Source organism: Urocampus carinirostris, chromosome 4 (assembly GCF_059441175.1).
Source record: "Urocampus carinirostris isolate Australia breed hairy pipefish chromosome 4, RoL_Ucar_1.0, whole genome shotgun sequence".
NCBI lineage: Eukaryota > Metazoa > Chordata > Actinopteri > Syngnathiformes > Syngnathidae > Urocampus > Urocampus carinirostris.
The window spans coordinates 25,181,173-25,199,913 of NC_142352.1; the positions used below are offsets into that span (position 1 = coordinate 25,181,173).

General features: G+C 37.5%; 1 protein-coding gene across 2 annotated transcripts in view; it reads right to left on the bottom strand.

The window, feature by feature from the left end:
- cdh8 (cadherin 8) overlaps positions 1-18,741 on the bottom strand; it is a 228,626-nt gene that overhangs the window by 32,276 nt on the left and 177,609 nt on the right. For both annotated transcript variants that reach the window (XM_088333954.1, XM_088333955.1), the window contains one exon: positions 7,754-8,007. In XM_088333954.1, the coding sequence (XP_088190080.1) occupies positions 7,754-8,007 (254 nt within the window). The remainder of the gene's footprint in view (positions 1-7,753; positions 8,008-18,741) is intronic.

Genomic DNA, 18,741 nt, shown 5'->3' on the forward strand with positions numbered 1-18,741 from the left:
AAATCTATACAGGGCGGCATTAGCTCAGGAGGTAGAGCTTTTGTCTTGAGATCAAGAGGTCGCAGGTTAGATTCCTGGCCCCTCCGCGTTAAGTGAATGCCCTAATGCCCCCAATAAGCTGGTAGGCGCCTTGCATGGCTGACTCCCTATTGGTGTGTGGGTGTGAGTGTGTGTGTGAATGGGTAAGTGTAAACATTGCAAAGCGCTTTGGGAGGTCTTCATTGACTTGACAAGTGCTATATAAATGCAGACCATTTACGTTTAGTGTCAGAGACATTTCTTCGCATGAATCATGCTATGTCATGCTACAAACTTACAGATATATTTTTTTTTGACCAAAAACTACCGTCCTCTTCCTCTATGGTGAACATTACCATCATTTTCTTCTGCGCAAAAAAACGAGCATGATGTATGTATGTTTATATGATGTGAGGTCTTATTTCCACTTATATAGGTTTTGCTCTATTGTGAATAATACACTCGAGTGATTTATTGTCAATAAAATACGGTAACCAATTTACATGACCACATTTGTTTTTGTTTTATTGTTGAGTTTTTATTTAAATAACCAAAAAACTACAGAAACAGAAATTATATTGCAATCAGCTTGCTGATTTTCTTAGCATTACAGGGGCTATGGAGTTGATTTTTAATTGTATTCTTTTGTACAATAGCATGTTGACTTCAAAATACAAAAACATTTGCCCGAGAGTGATTTTTTTCAATATGTTTTGTTTGTGAAAAGCCAATCCATATGAGGGAGGTCAATTATGTAAATGATACGAGGAAAAAACAGTTGGTCTAATAAAATAATGATAGCAATACGAGGGAAAACAATATATCTAATGAGGTGTTACTTCCAAAATATTGTGAAAGGTTTTTCCATATATTAGGCCCACCGGACTATGAGGCACATAATATTGAAACGACGGTCAGAGCAAGTTTGAAATAAAACAGGCGTACTTTGATTAGCAGATTATAAGGCACACTTTCAACGTCCTGGTGAATTTGGGGTTTTTGGTTCGCCATTCAGTCTGGAAAATTTCTATCTATACATCTATCTATCTAATATCGATCATACCATGTTTCCTTTTATTTTGTTTCCCTATACTAATAATAATAACAACAAGAAAGTGTCAAGAACCGGAACAGGAGGAGATCCCAAATACGTGACATCTTTCACACAAGCTTATATTTTATGGGAGATTGGGCAGTCATGCACGTTAAACAAAACGGCAGTGATTCGGCGATCGTCGGGGAGAAGACGTAGGGCAGCAGTCTGGCGTGGAATGACAGGAAGCCAAAAGCCGACGAGATCAATACCAATTGCACGAGCAGATTTCGGACGGATAGGGTCGATACCGGACAGGACGGGACAGACATGATTGATATAAAAAAATGGATATCTAAATTAAACAGGACAAAATAGACCGGAAGAATACCGGACAGGACACAAGCAGGAAACCGGACAGAGTCTAAACCCACGTCTTGCGGGTACAGAGGTTCGTTGACGGACTGACAAAGGGTGAGTGAGAGCACTGAGCTTAAATAGAAGGGAAGCCAATCCGTCAAAGATTTGCATCTGGCCCCACACGGGCATGGCCAATTGGGCGCCATGGCAAATGTGACAAATCGGGATTCACAGCATGATAATTTTGAAAGTATTTCAAGTCACCATATTATGTATATGTATTTGTTTTATGTTCAATGTATTTGATTGTACTTTATTGTTTTCATGTATGTATTTTAATAATAAGAATGTAATGTGATTTTACTATAGAACCTGACACTACATGTACTGGTGTGTGCATTTTGTATATTGACTGACAATGCATTATTTGTATGAAATGCAATCCATGTCAGGAGAGGTCAGCATAAGTACAGTCACCACAGGAAGATGAGTGTTTGTTTGGCCTTGCGGAAGTTTTAACTGCAAGTGGAATGGATATCATCCGTCACTGTCTGGCAAAAAACACAAAACACCTAACCTTATTTTTAGTTGTTTTTTTTCTGCTGACATCAACAAAGCGATTCCGACAACGCCGCTGTCCGTTATTAAGTCACTTCTTATGTACCGGCTTATATTTTAAATATCACACATAGATGGATGTTTCCCGGGTAATAACGTTCCACCGCAGTTAGGGTCCCACGGGCGGCACGTCAGCTCCTGCTCCAAAATAGATATCCCGGCGTGAAATGAAATATTTTCAAATCTTGTCACGGCAGCCATATTTCCGAATGGACCTCACCCCCCCTTTGCGAGATCGCGTCAGGCAACCGGCCAGATGTCACGTGGCGTACTATTTGCGATCACTCAGGTAGGAAAAACTCAGCCAAGTCATGCATGGAGGTCGAAAGAGCAGGTGGGGCTCCATTTCATGGAGTGCACGTGAAAGGTTGTTGTTTGGACGCATTAAGGCTGGCCGAGGGCAAGCGAGTCTCCTTAGTGTATTGGAGCTCTGTTGCCGCAAGACCGAAAGCCTCTCTGGGGTTTGAGTTGGTGGACAAGACTTTGTGTGCAGATTCATACTGTGCACATCAGTCAAAACAATGGACTCTGAGAAAATAGTATAGTTTCTTTGTTGTTGAAGTGATGACTGAATGCAGCTCATTCAGGGACAGGTTAAAATTAAAGAGGGACATTCTTGATTTTGTTCAGAATGGAATATGATTGGTTTCACATTGAATAAAAATGTCTTTATTGTCATTGATATCAACTTTGTGAAATGTTGTATGCAACAAAATTAGACATGAATCCAGTGTAAACATGGAATAAAGACTTTTAAAGAAGAATAAAGGATGGTAGGATACATAGGCAAAGTAGTGCTAAGAAACTGGCTAAAGTTATTCTAATAGTGTAATGAAAAAATAATATTTTGTAACAGTATTAGAAAAAAACGTATCACAATAACATTGAGCAGCAAAATATTTGCAGTATACTGTTGTAATGTCTACTTGGCTAATTCCGCACCCAATGCTACTTTCCGACTTTTATATATTTTTGTTTTGTGCTATCAAATACATTTGTATACACGAGAAAATCCAAATAATTGAGTAAAAAAATTATAAAAAAAATCATACGTGTCATTTTTCTTGTATGAATATATTTTTAAATAAATGAGTATACTTTTAAGTATTTTATAAACAAGTATTAACTTTATAGTATTTTACAATTGAATCATTATATCATACAGAAAAAAAAATCTAAAACATATATTTACAATATATCATATCAGACATTTCTTTTTTCTTATTTCACTTTAAAAAGTCTCATCTCATGTCCCCTGCCAGCTGCCCAGAGATGGCTGGGATGGGCTCCAGTAATCATTATTTATTTTATTCTTTTTTGTAAATGCTCTGTTTATTTTGCTATTCATATTGCAAAAACACACAAACATACACGCACAAAAAAGACCAAGAAAAAAATGAACTTTTTGTCATAGTAACATGCAGGAGTATATTTTCCTTTTAGTCTGTTATTTTCGGGTCGGCAAAATCCAGCATCAGCTTTATACTAGATTTTCCACCATCGATTAAAAAGGTAAAACATTTTTGCCAATTTTGAATAAACTTAAAAGCAGGGTTGGGTAGGGTTACTTTAACTGGATTATTTCAATTACTTTTGGATTACTCCAATACCTAATAGGCTAATAAAAGACAAAATAAACTAGATATGAATAAAATGATGACTCACAACACATGGTAAGCTTTCTCTCCTGGCTTTGATCTCTTTGATCTCCGGCAAAACTAACATAAAATGTGACAGAAATAGAATGAAAATAAATCCAAACAGCTCGCCAACATCATTTTTGCCGTTCCTTGGATTCTGTTGCTCCCCAAGCCTGCACAAAATTTAGTCATTTTATTCACATTTAGTTTATTTTGTCTTTTATTAGCATATTTGGTATTGGAGTAATCCAAAAGTAATTGAAAGTAATCCAGTTAAAGTAACCCTACCCAACCCTGCTTAAAAGTACTCTCTCGATGTCAAGAAAGTTTGGAGTAATAATACCTTGCATCCAATCTGACTAGATTGTGCATGTTTGCCGATTTTTAATATGCTTAAATGCCATTTTCATACAGAACAACCATCATTCAAGAAAAATGAAATGAGTTTATAAAACAATATCAGAGGTGAGAGACAAAACCACAATCTAACGCGATTTATTTTTTCTGGCAACCTGATCCTGCCGCTACTGTCTCTGGTGATAATACATCGTAATGAAATTCATTGCTTTTTGGATTGTCTCGGCTTTAATTGGAACAGTGAGTACTTATAACTGTGAGAGACAGAATACCACCGAGGCATCTGTCTTTTGTCTGCCCCTGTAAAAGAATGAAGATCTCAGGAGAGACACACAAAGACCATACTCTGATTCAAAACAATCCCCGCGAGCAAAAATGGCGAAAAAAGGTAACATAAAACGTTGAGCCTGATGTATCTGCATGGAGCATCTGAGGGTTTGTCAATAAAGACTGCCGTACCCCTGCGTCATTGTCATCATCATCAACATTATCAAGGACAGAACAGTCAATTATTAATCTAAAAAAACAATATCTGTTTTAAGGCTTTCCATTTTATGACTGCTGTGTTCTTCATAGCTGATCACGACGCAAATAAATTGGAGTGAATACTGCAGTCTTATATCTTAGACGAGGGGCAGGAAAAAGTACAAGAACTGTTTGAACGCTCTGTGTATTGCCCTCAACACAATTGTATCTCTTTATATACTTTACCATGTTTAAAATATAGCACAAGGCTATATTGAGAGAGATAAAAAAGATACAAATCATGCAAATCCAGAAATAAAAATGCATATGTTTTTTTAACATTTTTTTTTGTGTGATACACCTTAAAGACCTGTCTGGCCACCCATTACAAGTCCAGCTGCACTCCATGTATCATCCTGAATCAGATGCACCTGTTAGCTGCATAAAGACCCCTGTCCACCCCATACAATCAAGAAGACTTGAACTTGTAACACGGAGAAGAACAAATAGCTGTCAAAAGACAAAACCAGGGACAGAATAGTACCTTCCACAAGGCTGGAAAGGCCTACGTAGCAATTGCCAAGCTGTTTGGTGAAGAATGGTACACTGTTGGAGCAATCATTAGAACATGGAAAAAGCTAGACATGACGGTCAATCTCAATCGGAGTGAAGCCCAATGCAAGATATCACTTCATGGTTTCTCAATGGTTCGAAGAAATTGAGGAATCAGCCCAGAACTACACAACAGGAGTTGGTCAGTGACCTGAAAAGAGCTGGGACTACCGTTTCAAAGTTCACTCTAGGTAATACACTAAGACATCATGATTTAAAATCATGACTGGCATGAAAGGTTCCTGTTTCTACCAGCAGATGTCAAGGCCAGTCTTAAGTTTGCATATGACTATTTGGATGATACAGAGGAGTAATGGGAGAACGTTTTGTGGTCAGATGAGACCAAAATATAACTTGTTGGTCATAATTCCACTACGCGCGTTTGGAGGAATGAGGAGTACTATCCGAAGAACACCCTCCATACTCTGAAGCATGGGGGTATTAGCATCATGCTTTGGGGGTGTTTATATGCGCATGGGAGAGGACAAGTGCTCTGGATTAGAGAGAGGATGACTGGGGCCGTGTATTGTGAGATGTTGGGGAACAACCCCCTTCCAACACGAGAACGACCCTAAGCACAAAGCCAGGAAAACCAAGGAGTTGCTCCGTAAGAACCATATCAGGGTTCTGCCATAGCCACGGAAATCTTTGGTGGGAGCTCAAAATCCGTGTTTCATGTTCCTGCGATGAAAAAATATTTGCATCTTTTAAATTGATTTGTATTTTTAGAACAAGAATAACCTCCATTCCTGGAATGCCCAAAAACAAAATGTCTTTTTTGTAACAGCTATGAAAAGCTCAACACCTGATGAGTGTCGTGTATTGGGAATAAGTCACCAGGGAATTAATGAAATGCCAAGACGGACGCAAGGAGGAGAAAAATTGGCTACGCATCAAGGTGCCCTTGTCGTCATCACGGGTGAGAAGTTGTGGTGGCTTGGGCTCGTAATCTACTTTTTTTCCGCCTGCCGTTTCTTACATTTGTGGAAATGAGAGCGTCCTTCTTTAATGGTATCCGCCTAAAGGTCAGGCAGATGAAGACATTTAAATGCCTTGGTGTCAAACTTAATGTAGATAAAATAAGTTTACTCTTTGTACTCTCATGTTAAGGTTACAGGAAAAGTAGACAGGGACAATATTTGCAAGACCTCTAAATAACCAGAGCTAAATTACTTTTTTTGCGAAACATTGTTAAGTAAGTATTTCTAAAAAATGTGTTTTTTAAGCTATGATTGTGCAGAATCGCAAAGTTGGCAAAGTTTCACGCTGCAATCGAATGCAGCACTGTATTCACGTACTGATGTAATCGCGATGCATTTCGCTTTGAGATACTGAAGGAAAATTTCAAACCAAACCAAAATGAACACAGTGGTACAAACGTAGTTATCCAAGGAATTTCCAGTTAAAAAAAGACTTATTTGGTAAAATATTGGAAGATATTTCAGGTTACAAAGGCGAAAAAAGTTGCTTCCCAGGTCCAAACAGTTGTCTAGCTGCTACAAAAGTAGGCAAACATTTTTTTTTATTATTTATAATGCATGACAAATTATTTAAAATACAGGGTTAGGCGTTTATAGAGGGAAATATGTTTCTACTTATGAAATGTTCTTTAGATAAAACACTTTCAGAACATTCTGGAGGACGCTATACCTATTTATTAGAATTATAGTTCATACTTGATTATTTGTAAAATGTTATAGTTGCTTTATGGGATGTTTTGACGTGCTCTAACGGATGGTCAGGGAACCTGTATGATCCGGCAGGGGTAAACCAGTGAAAGCTGTGCTGACGCGAGTGACACGACCGGTTTCTTGTGTCCCGTTTCATCAGGAGGGACAAAAGCATGACCAACTTGGGTGCTGAGGTGCTTAACTTGTTTGGGTGTTTGGGCATTTGGATTGTCCATGGTCCAAACATTTTTGTGTGTGCTTTTTGCTCCTTCTTCCCTTTTTTATTTTCTTAGTTTTTGTATGTGTTTGTCTTGTTGTCGGTCACCCCTCTTGAGGGATATGGCCAGGGTAGATAGATAAATCAATATGTGAGGCTGGCCTGCCAAAAACATACAGTTAGGAGCTTGGCTAACCAAGACGCAACCATGAAAAACCGGTACAGTGGCAAATGTGATACAGGCCGAGAAGAAACATTTCACATTCTGTGACTAATTGAAAAGGAACACTTAGTAAGCCCGAGTCTGAGCCTGACAGGGCTTTTTAAAAATAGTGTCCACCCCTTCTTGTTCTTCTTTTTCTTCCTACCTATCTCTCTCTTAAAGTGCTGCACTAGATTCTTATGGACAAACTGCTGCTGCGTTTATGGTCCAATTGTCAGCCCATCAAAATGTTCAATTCTTTAAACATTCCTTCAATGATAAAGAATTGCCAGTAAATGTAACCTCTGCAGACACTTGGATTTATAAGATCTAAATGTTTAAAAAGTATTGTTTAATTTAGATTGTGGTACAAAAGATAACATTTCATTTGTTATCATAAATCACCTCTTCTCCTACAGAGTCCTCACAAAAAAAAAATGAAATTTTAATATTTGCTTCGGGCTTGGTCTTCCAAGACAAGGTACATGGTCGGGCTCAGACTGGCTTGGCTTTAATATCTCTGCTTCATATGTATGTCACCTAAGATCACCTGCGTCTTACCTGACTTGACTTCCGCTGTAGTCTGGGTCCCTGGCTCCGACCGAGCCGATCACTGTGTTGACTGGCGCGTTTTCGTTGATCTCCAGCGAATAGACCGGTTTGGAGAAGATGGGAGGTTCGTCGGCGTCCTCCACCACAATTTTAACGGTTGCCGTGTCTTTAAAGGGCCCTCCTATGCCGCCGCTGTGGTCTAAGTGCACATTGGTGGCCTCTACTTTGAGCGTGTATGTCCTCCTGCTTTCGAAGTCTAGCGCCTGCGAGCAAATGAAATGGAACTGTCACACTCACTTAACAGAAGATAGTTTGTCTTCAAACTGTCCCTTTCAGCTTTATTTTAGTACCGTATTTTACGAACTATAAGAATTGGCTAAAAATGTGCCTTATAACCCAGTGCCCTTATATACCACAGAATACAGTTGCTAAGATTGTAAATTGATACAGTAATTATAGCTGTGCATTACTACATGAGGTTTTACGATATACTTTCACATTTGTGCAATGATTGATCATTCAATAATCATTGCTGACCAAATTTGCGAAACATTGTATGCAACAGGAATAAAGCTTTGGTCGCAACGGTGAGAGCGTTGACATGTTACCACTCGCCCAACAGTGGTACAAATGACAATTGAACAGGCATGAATTATTATTGTATTGCTCTATATTTACTCACGGAACTAGGAACAAATATAAGAGAACGTATAAACCATAAAGTGTTTACAAAGAGTGTTTAAACAAAATACTATGCAAGCTTTTTTACATATATATTAAGCTGCATCATTATTGATGCGCAGGGGAAGACGTGTAGATATTGCACTTTGCGAATCAATATTTATGGCACTGTGAGTAAAAAAAATGTGCAGTAATGAGATACAATTCTAATGCCTTTCTATATGTTATTTGGTCAGCAACTCTTATTGACTGATCAATCATTGCACACATTTTTACTGTCAGTGTGCTACAAGCCCAACGGTAATACACATATAAATACCATAGCTATAACTATAGTCTCAATTTAAAGTCTAAAAAAAAATATTTGCGTAGCACAAAACTATTCTTAAGTTAAACAAGAATATTTTGGGTACATTTAAGAGTTAGTATGCAACTGCTGTGGAATCCTGAGTAAATAAATTCAGAGGAAAAAAATAGGTAAATAAGTCAAATGTTCTTGTAATGATGTTTGTAACTTTATTTTTCTTATTTTCCACATATTTTGTATTCTTATAGTAGTTTTTTCTGACCTCAATGACCAATTTAAAAGAAAAGAGAGCAGAAAACAAGATGAAAACAGCGCAAAAATTAAATATTCAAAATGGATTACATTGTCTACCTGTAGAACAAACAATATGGTTGCAGTGCAAAAATACAGTCACGCGTAGAGGTGACTTAAAATCCGTCAATGGTTATTGTTCCGTCAGCGAGAACACGATCGATTTACTTTGAAATCTGTCAGGCTTTGTCATGTTACTTTTCAGAAAATGACTGGTTGTCAGGCCGGGCAATTACTCTATGAATCTCTTTATTTACGCTCTCGCTGACATCACATTATTAGCGCCCTGGAACGCCGGCCGGCTAACACAAAATCAATAAAGACAAGCACTCTACGGAGGTTATCAAGAAAACTCTTCCAAGGAAGATCAAAACGTTTTGTCTGCGTCTTGTGGCCAAGATTCCTCACTCGATGGCTAATCGGTTATTCTTAAACATCCCGTCTTGTTGCTGGTGAAGATTGTCCTTGCAATGAATATTCAATAAGTGTGAATGTATAAACGTGATAATTAAATATGTCTTACTTATTTTGTGGTACCCATTCATATTGTCAGCTTATATTTTATAATGTTAAAACATGCATGATCTGTGTTAAGTGAAGTTCCATATATACAGGTACATGCAGTTTCCTTCATCAGCGATATTGTTATGGCGCACTCTGGACAAAATGATACACACAAAACTGCTTAGTCTCTAATCTCCGTATGTGTATTTATTTTCAGTATATTTTCTGCCCCCACGGTGAGGTGCCACAGTTGTATCCATTCATATATCGTGACCAGGCGAGCATGACTAGTAAACAGAAGGGACTCAGAAATGGAGCACACATTTAGGCAAACAAGCACAGTACTTTTTTTGATATTGGTGAGTGGTATGCATGAACATATAATTCATTTAAATCAAATATGCAGAATAAGAATTCAGATAATGCAGAAACAATTTTCTTTTGTGTAATTACGTTGCTCGTGCTTGACAACCCAGACAAATTTGCAGACAAATTTGTAATCCAACGCTGCAACTTTTACCAGACATGATTTACCGCTGCTTTCATTAGTTTTTAAATGTTTTAACAGTCTTGGGCTATATTATCTGTCTGATCTGCTTTTAAGTTATTAGCCCTCGCTGTCCTTAAAGTCCTCTGTCAGTGTGTTTTTAACTTTTCCTAGGGTAAGGACCCCTCCAATTTGCTCTCGTAGAGTAACACCAAGCTTCAAGGAAGTACCCATTTGTAAGTGGAATTTTTAATAAAAAATACAATTGTAATGAACAATAGACCCAGAAGTCCAACCACAAAATGCAGAGGGAATACTGTATTTGTTTATTATCTGTGATGACGACAAATATAAACCATCGTAAGTTTTGTCCTAAAAGCTATGAACTCCTCTCTTCTTTCATTGTTGTGGGTGTTTTTGTCAGCCCCTAAATCCTCTCGGAATATGGTCCCTTCTCGGTCTGAGGGGCTATTTGACGCACTTTCATCCCTCTCCTCATCTTTCTCTCTCTCAGAACCTTGGAGAGAGAGGGATTGAAAATAAGAGAGCCCAAGCCAGTGGATAACACTTTAATTCAGAAGTTAGAGACGGAAAAAGGAGCTGGTGTGAGGTTGTGCATGGATGGTCAGAGTGATTATATGGAAATGGAGAGAGGTAAGCTTTTGGGGGACTTTTATTCCCCCAGCCAAATATTGCCTGTGCCCTTCAAGATGGCCAAGTAAAATATGTATGAAAACCACAAGGAAAAACTGTCAGCGTTAAAGTGAGTTAATCATGCAGTGCAGCGCGAATGTCTAGATTAGTGTCAGTTGAAATGAAGTCACAGTTCACCGTACCATGTACAACTCGTTTGTCATGAGTTGTCATTTCTTTTTGCTACTGCAGTCCTCGGGTACAGTACCTGGTTTCATGTGTTATTTTACTTAGTTCTAAAGAACAGGGAAAAAACTCTTAAAATGAGCAAAATATTGTACTTTACGCCATCAGAAAAATGCAAAATTAAAATAATATTGTTTGTATTTTACTTGGAAAAAAAAATTAAATATAGCAAAATATGAAAAAAAAAATACCTGTACGAAGATTTTGGGCACACATTGTTTTTGTGTTTGGTAATTTAAAAAATAACAATGGATGAATAAAATAAATAAGTAAATACAAATTAAAAACATCTTCAAAATGTTCTACCATAAGCCATATCAGACAGTTTTGCTCATTTATAATCATATTTTCATTTTTCTACATAAAAAAACTTGAGTGTATTATTTTTCATAAAATTTAATAATTGAGAGGTCTACAGAAATACGTAAAAATATGTATGAATAAATAAAGGAAAGACAAGAAAATAAAATACACTAATGACGATGTCAAGACCAGAACGGAAACAGGGCCCACTCACGTAACGTTTCGCACAGGTTTTATTAGAAGAAAGGGTGGGGGTTTCCCCCACGATCCAGGGATTGCTGGATGCGGGAAGCAGGTCGATCTGAACGCGGAAGTGGGACTTCCTGGCGAGCGATGGCGGTGTCGGCAACGGAAAAAAATGGGTCGGTAGCCGGGATAGATGAGCAAAAACGTGGTCGGAATAGGAAACAATTCGAAAGCCAGGAGAGGAGAGTAGACGTGGTCGAGATAAAACTGGATCGTTATTCGGGACGGGAGAACAAACGTGGTCGAGATCAAAACAGGTCGTAATTCGGGACGAGAGAGTTGACATGGTCGAGATCAAAACAGATCGTAGCGGGAGATAAACAGGAGCAAAAGGACAGGCGAAAAAGGGCTTGCCGTGTAAAACTAGAGATTCTCAGACGCACCGACAAAAGGACCAAGTTTAAATACTGATAGGGATTTGTCAACAAGCTGCAGTTGGCGCCACACGGGCGGGGCCAATTGGGCGCCATGCCAACCATGACAGACAATATGTATGAATAAATAAAGAATAAATCAAAATTAATATGTATTAAAATATATATGTATGTGCAACAGGGCGGCTGATTGGTTAGCGGGTCTGCAGCACAGTTCTGATGTTAGCTACTAGCATTACTTGGGATTATAAAAAAATATTGTTTTTTCAATAAATAACGCAGTCATTTAAAAATATATATTTACATTTAAATTATCTTTAATATAATCATGGAATAAGTTATAAACAAAAAGAACAACTCAATGTTAGCCAAATTCAGAAATTGTTGAAAAACAACAGTCTCTTTCAGTATGATAGAAAAAAAAATACATTTGGGAGATATTTTGTTTTACATAAAAGCAACGATACATTTATTAATGAGTGATTTAGGAAACAAATGATATGAAAGAAGAATGAACAAACAAGAACACACTTTATATAGGATTTTTTTATTTGTGTTTACATTACAGCAATACAATGTTTACCTTGCTAATTTGAAAATGGATTTACTCAGATCAATTAAAAGTGATGTGATTAAATAACATGAGGCTTAGTTATGCTGCAGCGTCAATCCCAAAAATATGCCAAATTGACAGCAGTCCCTTACATTACAAGTATATGCTTTATTCAAATATAAACCATTTATTCTAAAAGTTGCAGCGTTGGATTACAAATTTGTCTGCAAATGCAACGATCCCACTTCAGATTTATCATATTATGAAGAAACCAAAAAGGAGACCTCTAAAAATGGAACATAATGGACCCGCTAGCGACTTAAGTTCGCTGAGTTCATGACAAACGCCATCAAGGCAAATTAGTCTAAATTTTTCTTTGGAAGGGAGCCATGAGGGTCGCATAACCTTCTCTCTGGAATTTGTTTCGGGATCCAAAAGGTTCTGGCTAAGAAACTGCATTTAGGAAAAAAAAAAACAAAAACAAAAAAAAAACGATGATGGTATAAAAGCGGCATGATAGCTTCTGCTCTATTTCGCAAGCGCACAATGTGTGTTTTGAGAACTGGGACTCTCAGGGACATTACCACTGTTTTTTTGTGTGTGTTTTGACCTTCAGTACTGTAGAATAGAGCCATTAAAGTACTCAGCAGTAAATTCCATTGCCATTCAATCGGATTCACACACACACACACGAACACAGTATTAGTATTGACTTTCTCTTCACAAAACACTTCAAAGATAGCTAACGGACAAGTGAGAGGATTCTCATCATATTGTAATAAAAGTGGCAACAAGGAGATAAATATGTCCCACTCTTTGAAAACTAAGTAGCTTTAGGTTGGAGCTGCACAGAATGGCTAATGAATCATTGACATAAAAGTCAAAGTTCCAAATGTCACATTTCCAAAGCCAGCAAACAGCAAACTGTGATTGGTATATATATATATATATATATATATATATATATATATATATATATATATATATATATATATATATATATATATATATATATATATATATATATATATATATATATATATATATATATATATATATATATATATATATATATATATATATATATATATATATATATATATATATATATATATATATATATATATATATATATATATATATATATATAATATGTATCTCATATTTATCTCCAGCCACGATGACCATAAACTATAAGGACAACTGTCAATCCAAGCCATAGAAAGCAACAATAAAACATTTTAGACGAAGTGTGCCACAAGACACTTAAACAGAGAAAAAGTTGGCCTCGAATCAGAAAAGGCTTAGAAACAATAATCTAACATCCCGCCACCCTTCTTTCGTGTCATATTCAGTGGCCACATTGCATCTGGGTGCACTGGCAAAACATGACTTCAAAGTTCAGTTCAGGCCTGCAGGGCCAAGAGGGGTGCTTACTATCCCCAAAAACATCCCTCAACAGGCCTGAAGACGAGCTGATAAAACGGTTCGGAAAATAAATGATAACACCCAGAAACGCATGTAACTGCCAAAATATGGCCACCTTACTTCAAACCAGTTGAATGAAGTTTTCCTCCAACCCAACTAGTTTGATCGATGTTATCATATTTTCTGGACTGTAAAAGAAACCTATTAATCCCAATTTGGCGAGGAATTTGAAAGTGTGCCTTATAACAGAATACTGCAGGCCACATCAGACATGCACACCGTAATTATCGGTATTCGTTACCATATTAGATTTTATGATAGCACTGTATTTGAGAAACGATGTATCAAATTGATAAACAATGCTGACCTAAATAGCAAAACCTTAGATGCAACACTAATCCAACCTGAGTAGTGGAGATGAAAGTGTCAAAACGTTATCACAAGACTGCAAGTAATACGAATGACATACGACAAGGTATTTGACTTTATCATACTGTTTTTGCTCTCGGTGCCACAACACTGATTTTAAAAGGACATTCTGATAGGTTAAACGATCTTTCCATTTCCTCACCTGTGCATCACTAAAATGTGGGTTTAATATGTATGCATATGTCGAGGAGCTTGAATGGTATTTTGTTGAAATACTTTACGTTGGCTCCATTATTTTAAGATTCATTAGGGAAGATTTGCATAGTTCATTCTGATAAGTTAAATAGTTTCTCCACTTGTTCAACTGTGTGCCACTAACCTCTCATTTTAATATGTATGTCTACAGACAGTAAAAGAGCATTTAAAGTATTCTGTTGACATACTTTCTTTTTATCTGTTCTTTTACATTCATGTATATATGCATAGTGCATTTTGATAGGTTAAACAGTCTCTCCACTTCATCTGTACTACTGGTAGTCTGGTGGTATTGTGCTGGTGTACTCACCGGCACTACTCAGGTGCGATTCCTATTGCACAACATGTTTCGCAATTTCAGTCAGCGGTACATATCAATTAATTAGATTAATGTGTGCCTGTGCACACGGAAGCTTTACTCTATTCTTAGATGTATGTGTTTTATAGTCCGTTGTGCCTTATGCATGACAAATGTATGGCAAGACTATTTTGGGGGAAGTGTGCCTTATAATCATACGTGCCTTATAATGCAGAATATACGGTACATGTTCCTATTTTTGATCAAACTACCGCCACAAGGTACTTTCTGCTGTGTGGATGTATTTTCCCTTTGAGTACTGTACGTGCTCCTTCAGCAGACGAGAAGAACGGTGCTCACAGCGGTAGTGACTTCCCTTCACATTAGCGTCATCCCCGAGCAACCCCCTCTAGGGGGGGGCGAGTGTGCGCAACCTGTAGGGGAGCGTGATATGTTTCAATGTGGTCCGAGACTTTGAGCGTGTTGATACAAAATGATGTCATCCTGCTGGGCAGTTTATTGAAGTGCACAGTACGTGGGCTGGATTCAGCGGAAGAATTTGCTCAAGCAATGACCCTGAGGAATTGGGATACTTTCCAGTTACATGGCGGGTTTGAAAAAAAAAGGGTCAAATTTGGAGTGAAAATTCACCAATGCGTGCTCATTTCAGAATTTGCCACCGCTTATCTGCAGCTTGGATGAAGTGAGGGGAAAAAAGCGCCAAGTAAAATTTCTCAGTAGCAAACTAACATGGTATGACTTTTCATTTATTTTCAGGAAGTTAAGTTGGGGCAACATATGTACTGTATTTATTAGTGTATAACGTGCAATTGCTTTTACACAAGTTTTTATTCGTGCAACAATCGATCAGTCAAAATACAATGCTCACGACAGACCCAATACATTGGGTGCAATGGGAATCAAACCCGGGTCGCAGCGGTAAGAGCGCTAAACTATAACCAATAGACAACCAGTGATATACAGTAACGCGAAAGGCTTTTGATTTGATGTCTTTATCAAACTAATCTTGTTCACAGTCCTGGAGAATATTCTTAGAAAACAGGAGATATTTTTTAACTATATACTGTAAATAAATCCAAAAAGCACGACAATAGAAACAACTCTTGAAGTAAATAAAATACATACATTGTAAATTTTATGTTGGTAATTTGTTCATAGTTTATGTTGTCAATAAACCATTTTAATCATGGCCGAAATAATTTAACAACATTTGTCAAATACAACACTTAGTTTAATGTGAGAAAAAGTGAAACAAAATTGTATGGATTTTAATAAAAAATGAGGGTATGCACATTATACACATGTGTACATTATACAGGAATAAATATCCAATTGAGCAAAACTGCTCAAACTTAAGTGGATCAATATGAAAAATAATATAGTCATGTGTTTAAAAGACTAATCCTACGTAACAGAGGACACATTTGAATCTCTCAAATTGAAATAATGTTGCATTTTGCCTAGTTTATTATGTGATTAAATTTATCCCTTGTGACTTTATTTTACTGTATTGATTATCCTTTTATATAGTACAAAAGAGAAAAAAAATCCTCAAATCAAAAAGGAAATGAGCATTTTTTAACTATTTTGCTATGTTTATGTATTTTTTGTTGTAAAATAGGCAAAAAATGGCGTATAAAAGCAAAACCTGATGCCATTGAAAATTATTAAAATATAGGATATTAGGGCAAGCAATCCTAAAAATGATGCAAAGTCAATCCTATTTGAAAATATAATAAAGTATAATACAATTAAACGTTTAAAGTTCCTCAATATTTTTTAAATCTGCACTATGCGCGCACACAAGAAGTCTCTTGCTCAACATAGCAGATGCTAACACCTTGTGATCACAAAACATATCATATTTTCACAACCAAAAGGTACACATAAAAGTCTCAGATCTTCAAATTGAAGCGTCCCTCTCCGGCAGTGTGCCCTGTGTGTCTTGTAAAGTAGCAGATGTGCAACTTTAAAGACACTCTTATTTGGATGCCATAAGCTTTCCGCTTGTGCAAAAAGAAAAGTGTGATGTCACACGCAATGCATTGTTGGCAGCAGTACTCACTAATGCTAACTGCATAGCGTATCTAGCAATTTTAAAGTTAATAGGTTACTGGAGACTGACCAGAGTTGTCCAACCAAATATTAATTAATTCCAAAACCTGACATTCGCACCATTGAATGCTATACATGTTTTTGTCCGCCATGGTGTGTTGATTTCTATGCTACGCGAAAGATCTTGGATGTTGTGCCAAAATTCATCCTGACCTGCAAAATCTGACTCCCATTCTCTTGTATGTGAACTATGTTTCCGACAGAACATCTCAATGGTATGTGTTTATAAAGTAATATTGATTGGCGTGATTAAAACAAAAAAGCGCATATAGACTATATAATAAATTTATTAAAACATATGCAAACTACCGACGCGGCAGGGCTGAGGATCATAGTTCACTTGAAGGGGAGTCGGATTGAAGCACAACAGGTGTAACCGCAAGAGAAGGCACTAGCGCCCTATCGTACAGTCCGCCCTGTGTATGTGTCAAATGTAGACATAGAACGAGCTCCGGAAACATTGCCTATAACTTTGGACTATAAGACACACTGTCTCACAAAGTCCAAAAAATCTCAAGTTACTCAGCAGCGTAGGCTGGAGTCTTAATCTCGGGGCGAAAGTTTCCTACTCAGTTTCACAAAAGAAGTGAAAAACAACAATTGCATTTTTTGAAACTCCCACTCACACTGGAAGTGTGCGTTTCTTACAAAAATTGCAAACACATTTGTGGCACTTGCTTTGTCAACAATTGGCACTTTTCTGACTGATGCTTTGGGTCGTCCCAGCGGCTTGCCCGCATTCTTGCACACATCCTACACCACGTCGTTGATCATTATATAGCGAGTATTTGGGATATAATGCGAAATTGTGTCAACAAATATCCAGAACAAAGCTTCAGGATATAATAAACAGGCTTCTTTTTATTTTTAGATGCAGATATTTTATGTGATTGGCATGCTGATTGTCACTGTCAACCGAAAAAATTATATATATATATATATATGAATATCCTATAAAGCTGAAAGCAGGGACTGACAGAAGGCACTTTAATCTGGAATCTTGTCATTCCAGCGAGCGTAAAATGAAATGCACAGTTGTGGCCATGATCCATTATCTACCGTTTGAGTATTGCTAAAATTAGGGGCTGGCAGAACATTTTATCTTTTTTTTTTTTTTTTTTCAGTTGGGCCACTTAAGCATGATTGTGGCTTCCCTAAAAGAACCGTTCTATTTGTGCCACAATCCATTATTCCCAGTTTACTATTGAGGCAAGGGGTGAGCCAATATAGCAAATATTTGTCGACAAAGTGACTTTTTTTCCTAAAATAAACAGCACCCATGTGGCTGCAATCCTGTTTCCCTGGTTAACTATTTTAACATATTGCGGGGGTTTCTGGTTCCCATTAATAACGGTAAACGAGGGATTACAGTAAATCTCTTTAAATAACTTTAACTGACCTTCTTTTTTTTGCAAAATCAAAAATATATTAGCGCCAATAGCTCAGGAGGTAAAGCGCTCGGCTTAGGATCAAGAGGTCGCAGATTTGATTCCCAGATACCCCGTGTTATATGTCGAAGTGCACTTGGGCAAGACACTGAACCCCTAAAGCCCCCGATAAGCAGTTAGTTGCTTTGAATGGCTGACACTGTTATCGGTGTGTGAGTGTGTGTGAATAGGTAAGTGTGAAGCACATTTAAAGCGCTTTGGGAGGTCTTCAGTGACTTGAAAAGCAGGGGGCGGCAGTAGCTCAGGAGGTAAAGCGCTCGTCTTGGGATCAAGGGATCCCAGTTTGAATCCCGGCTTACACGTCGAAGTGTCCTTGGGAAAGACACTGAACCCCTAATACCCCAAATAAGCAGGTTAGCACCTTACATGGCTGCAAGCCCACTATTGGGAAATGTGGAGCACATTGTAATACGCTTTCGGAAGTCATTGACTTGAAAA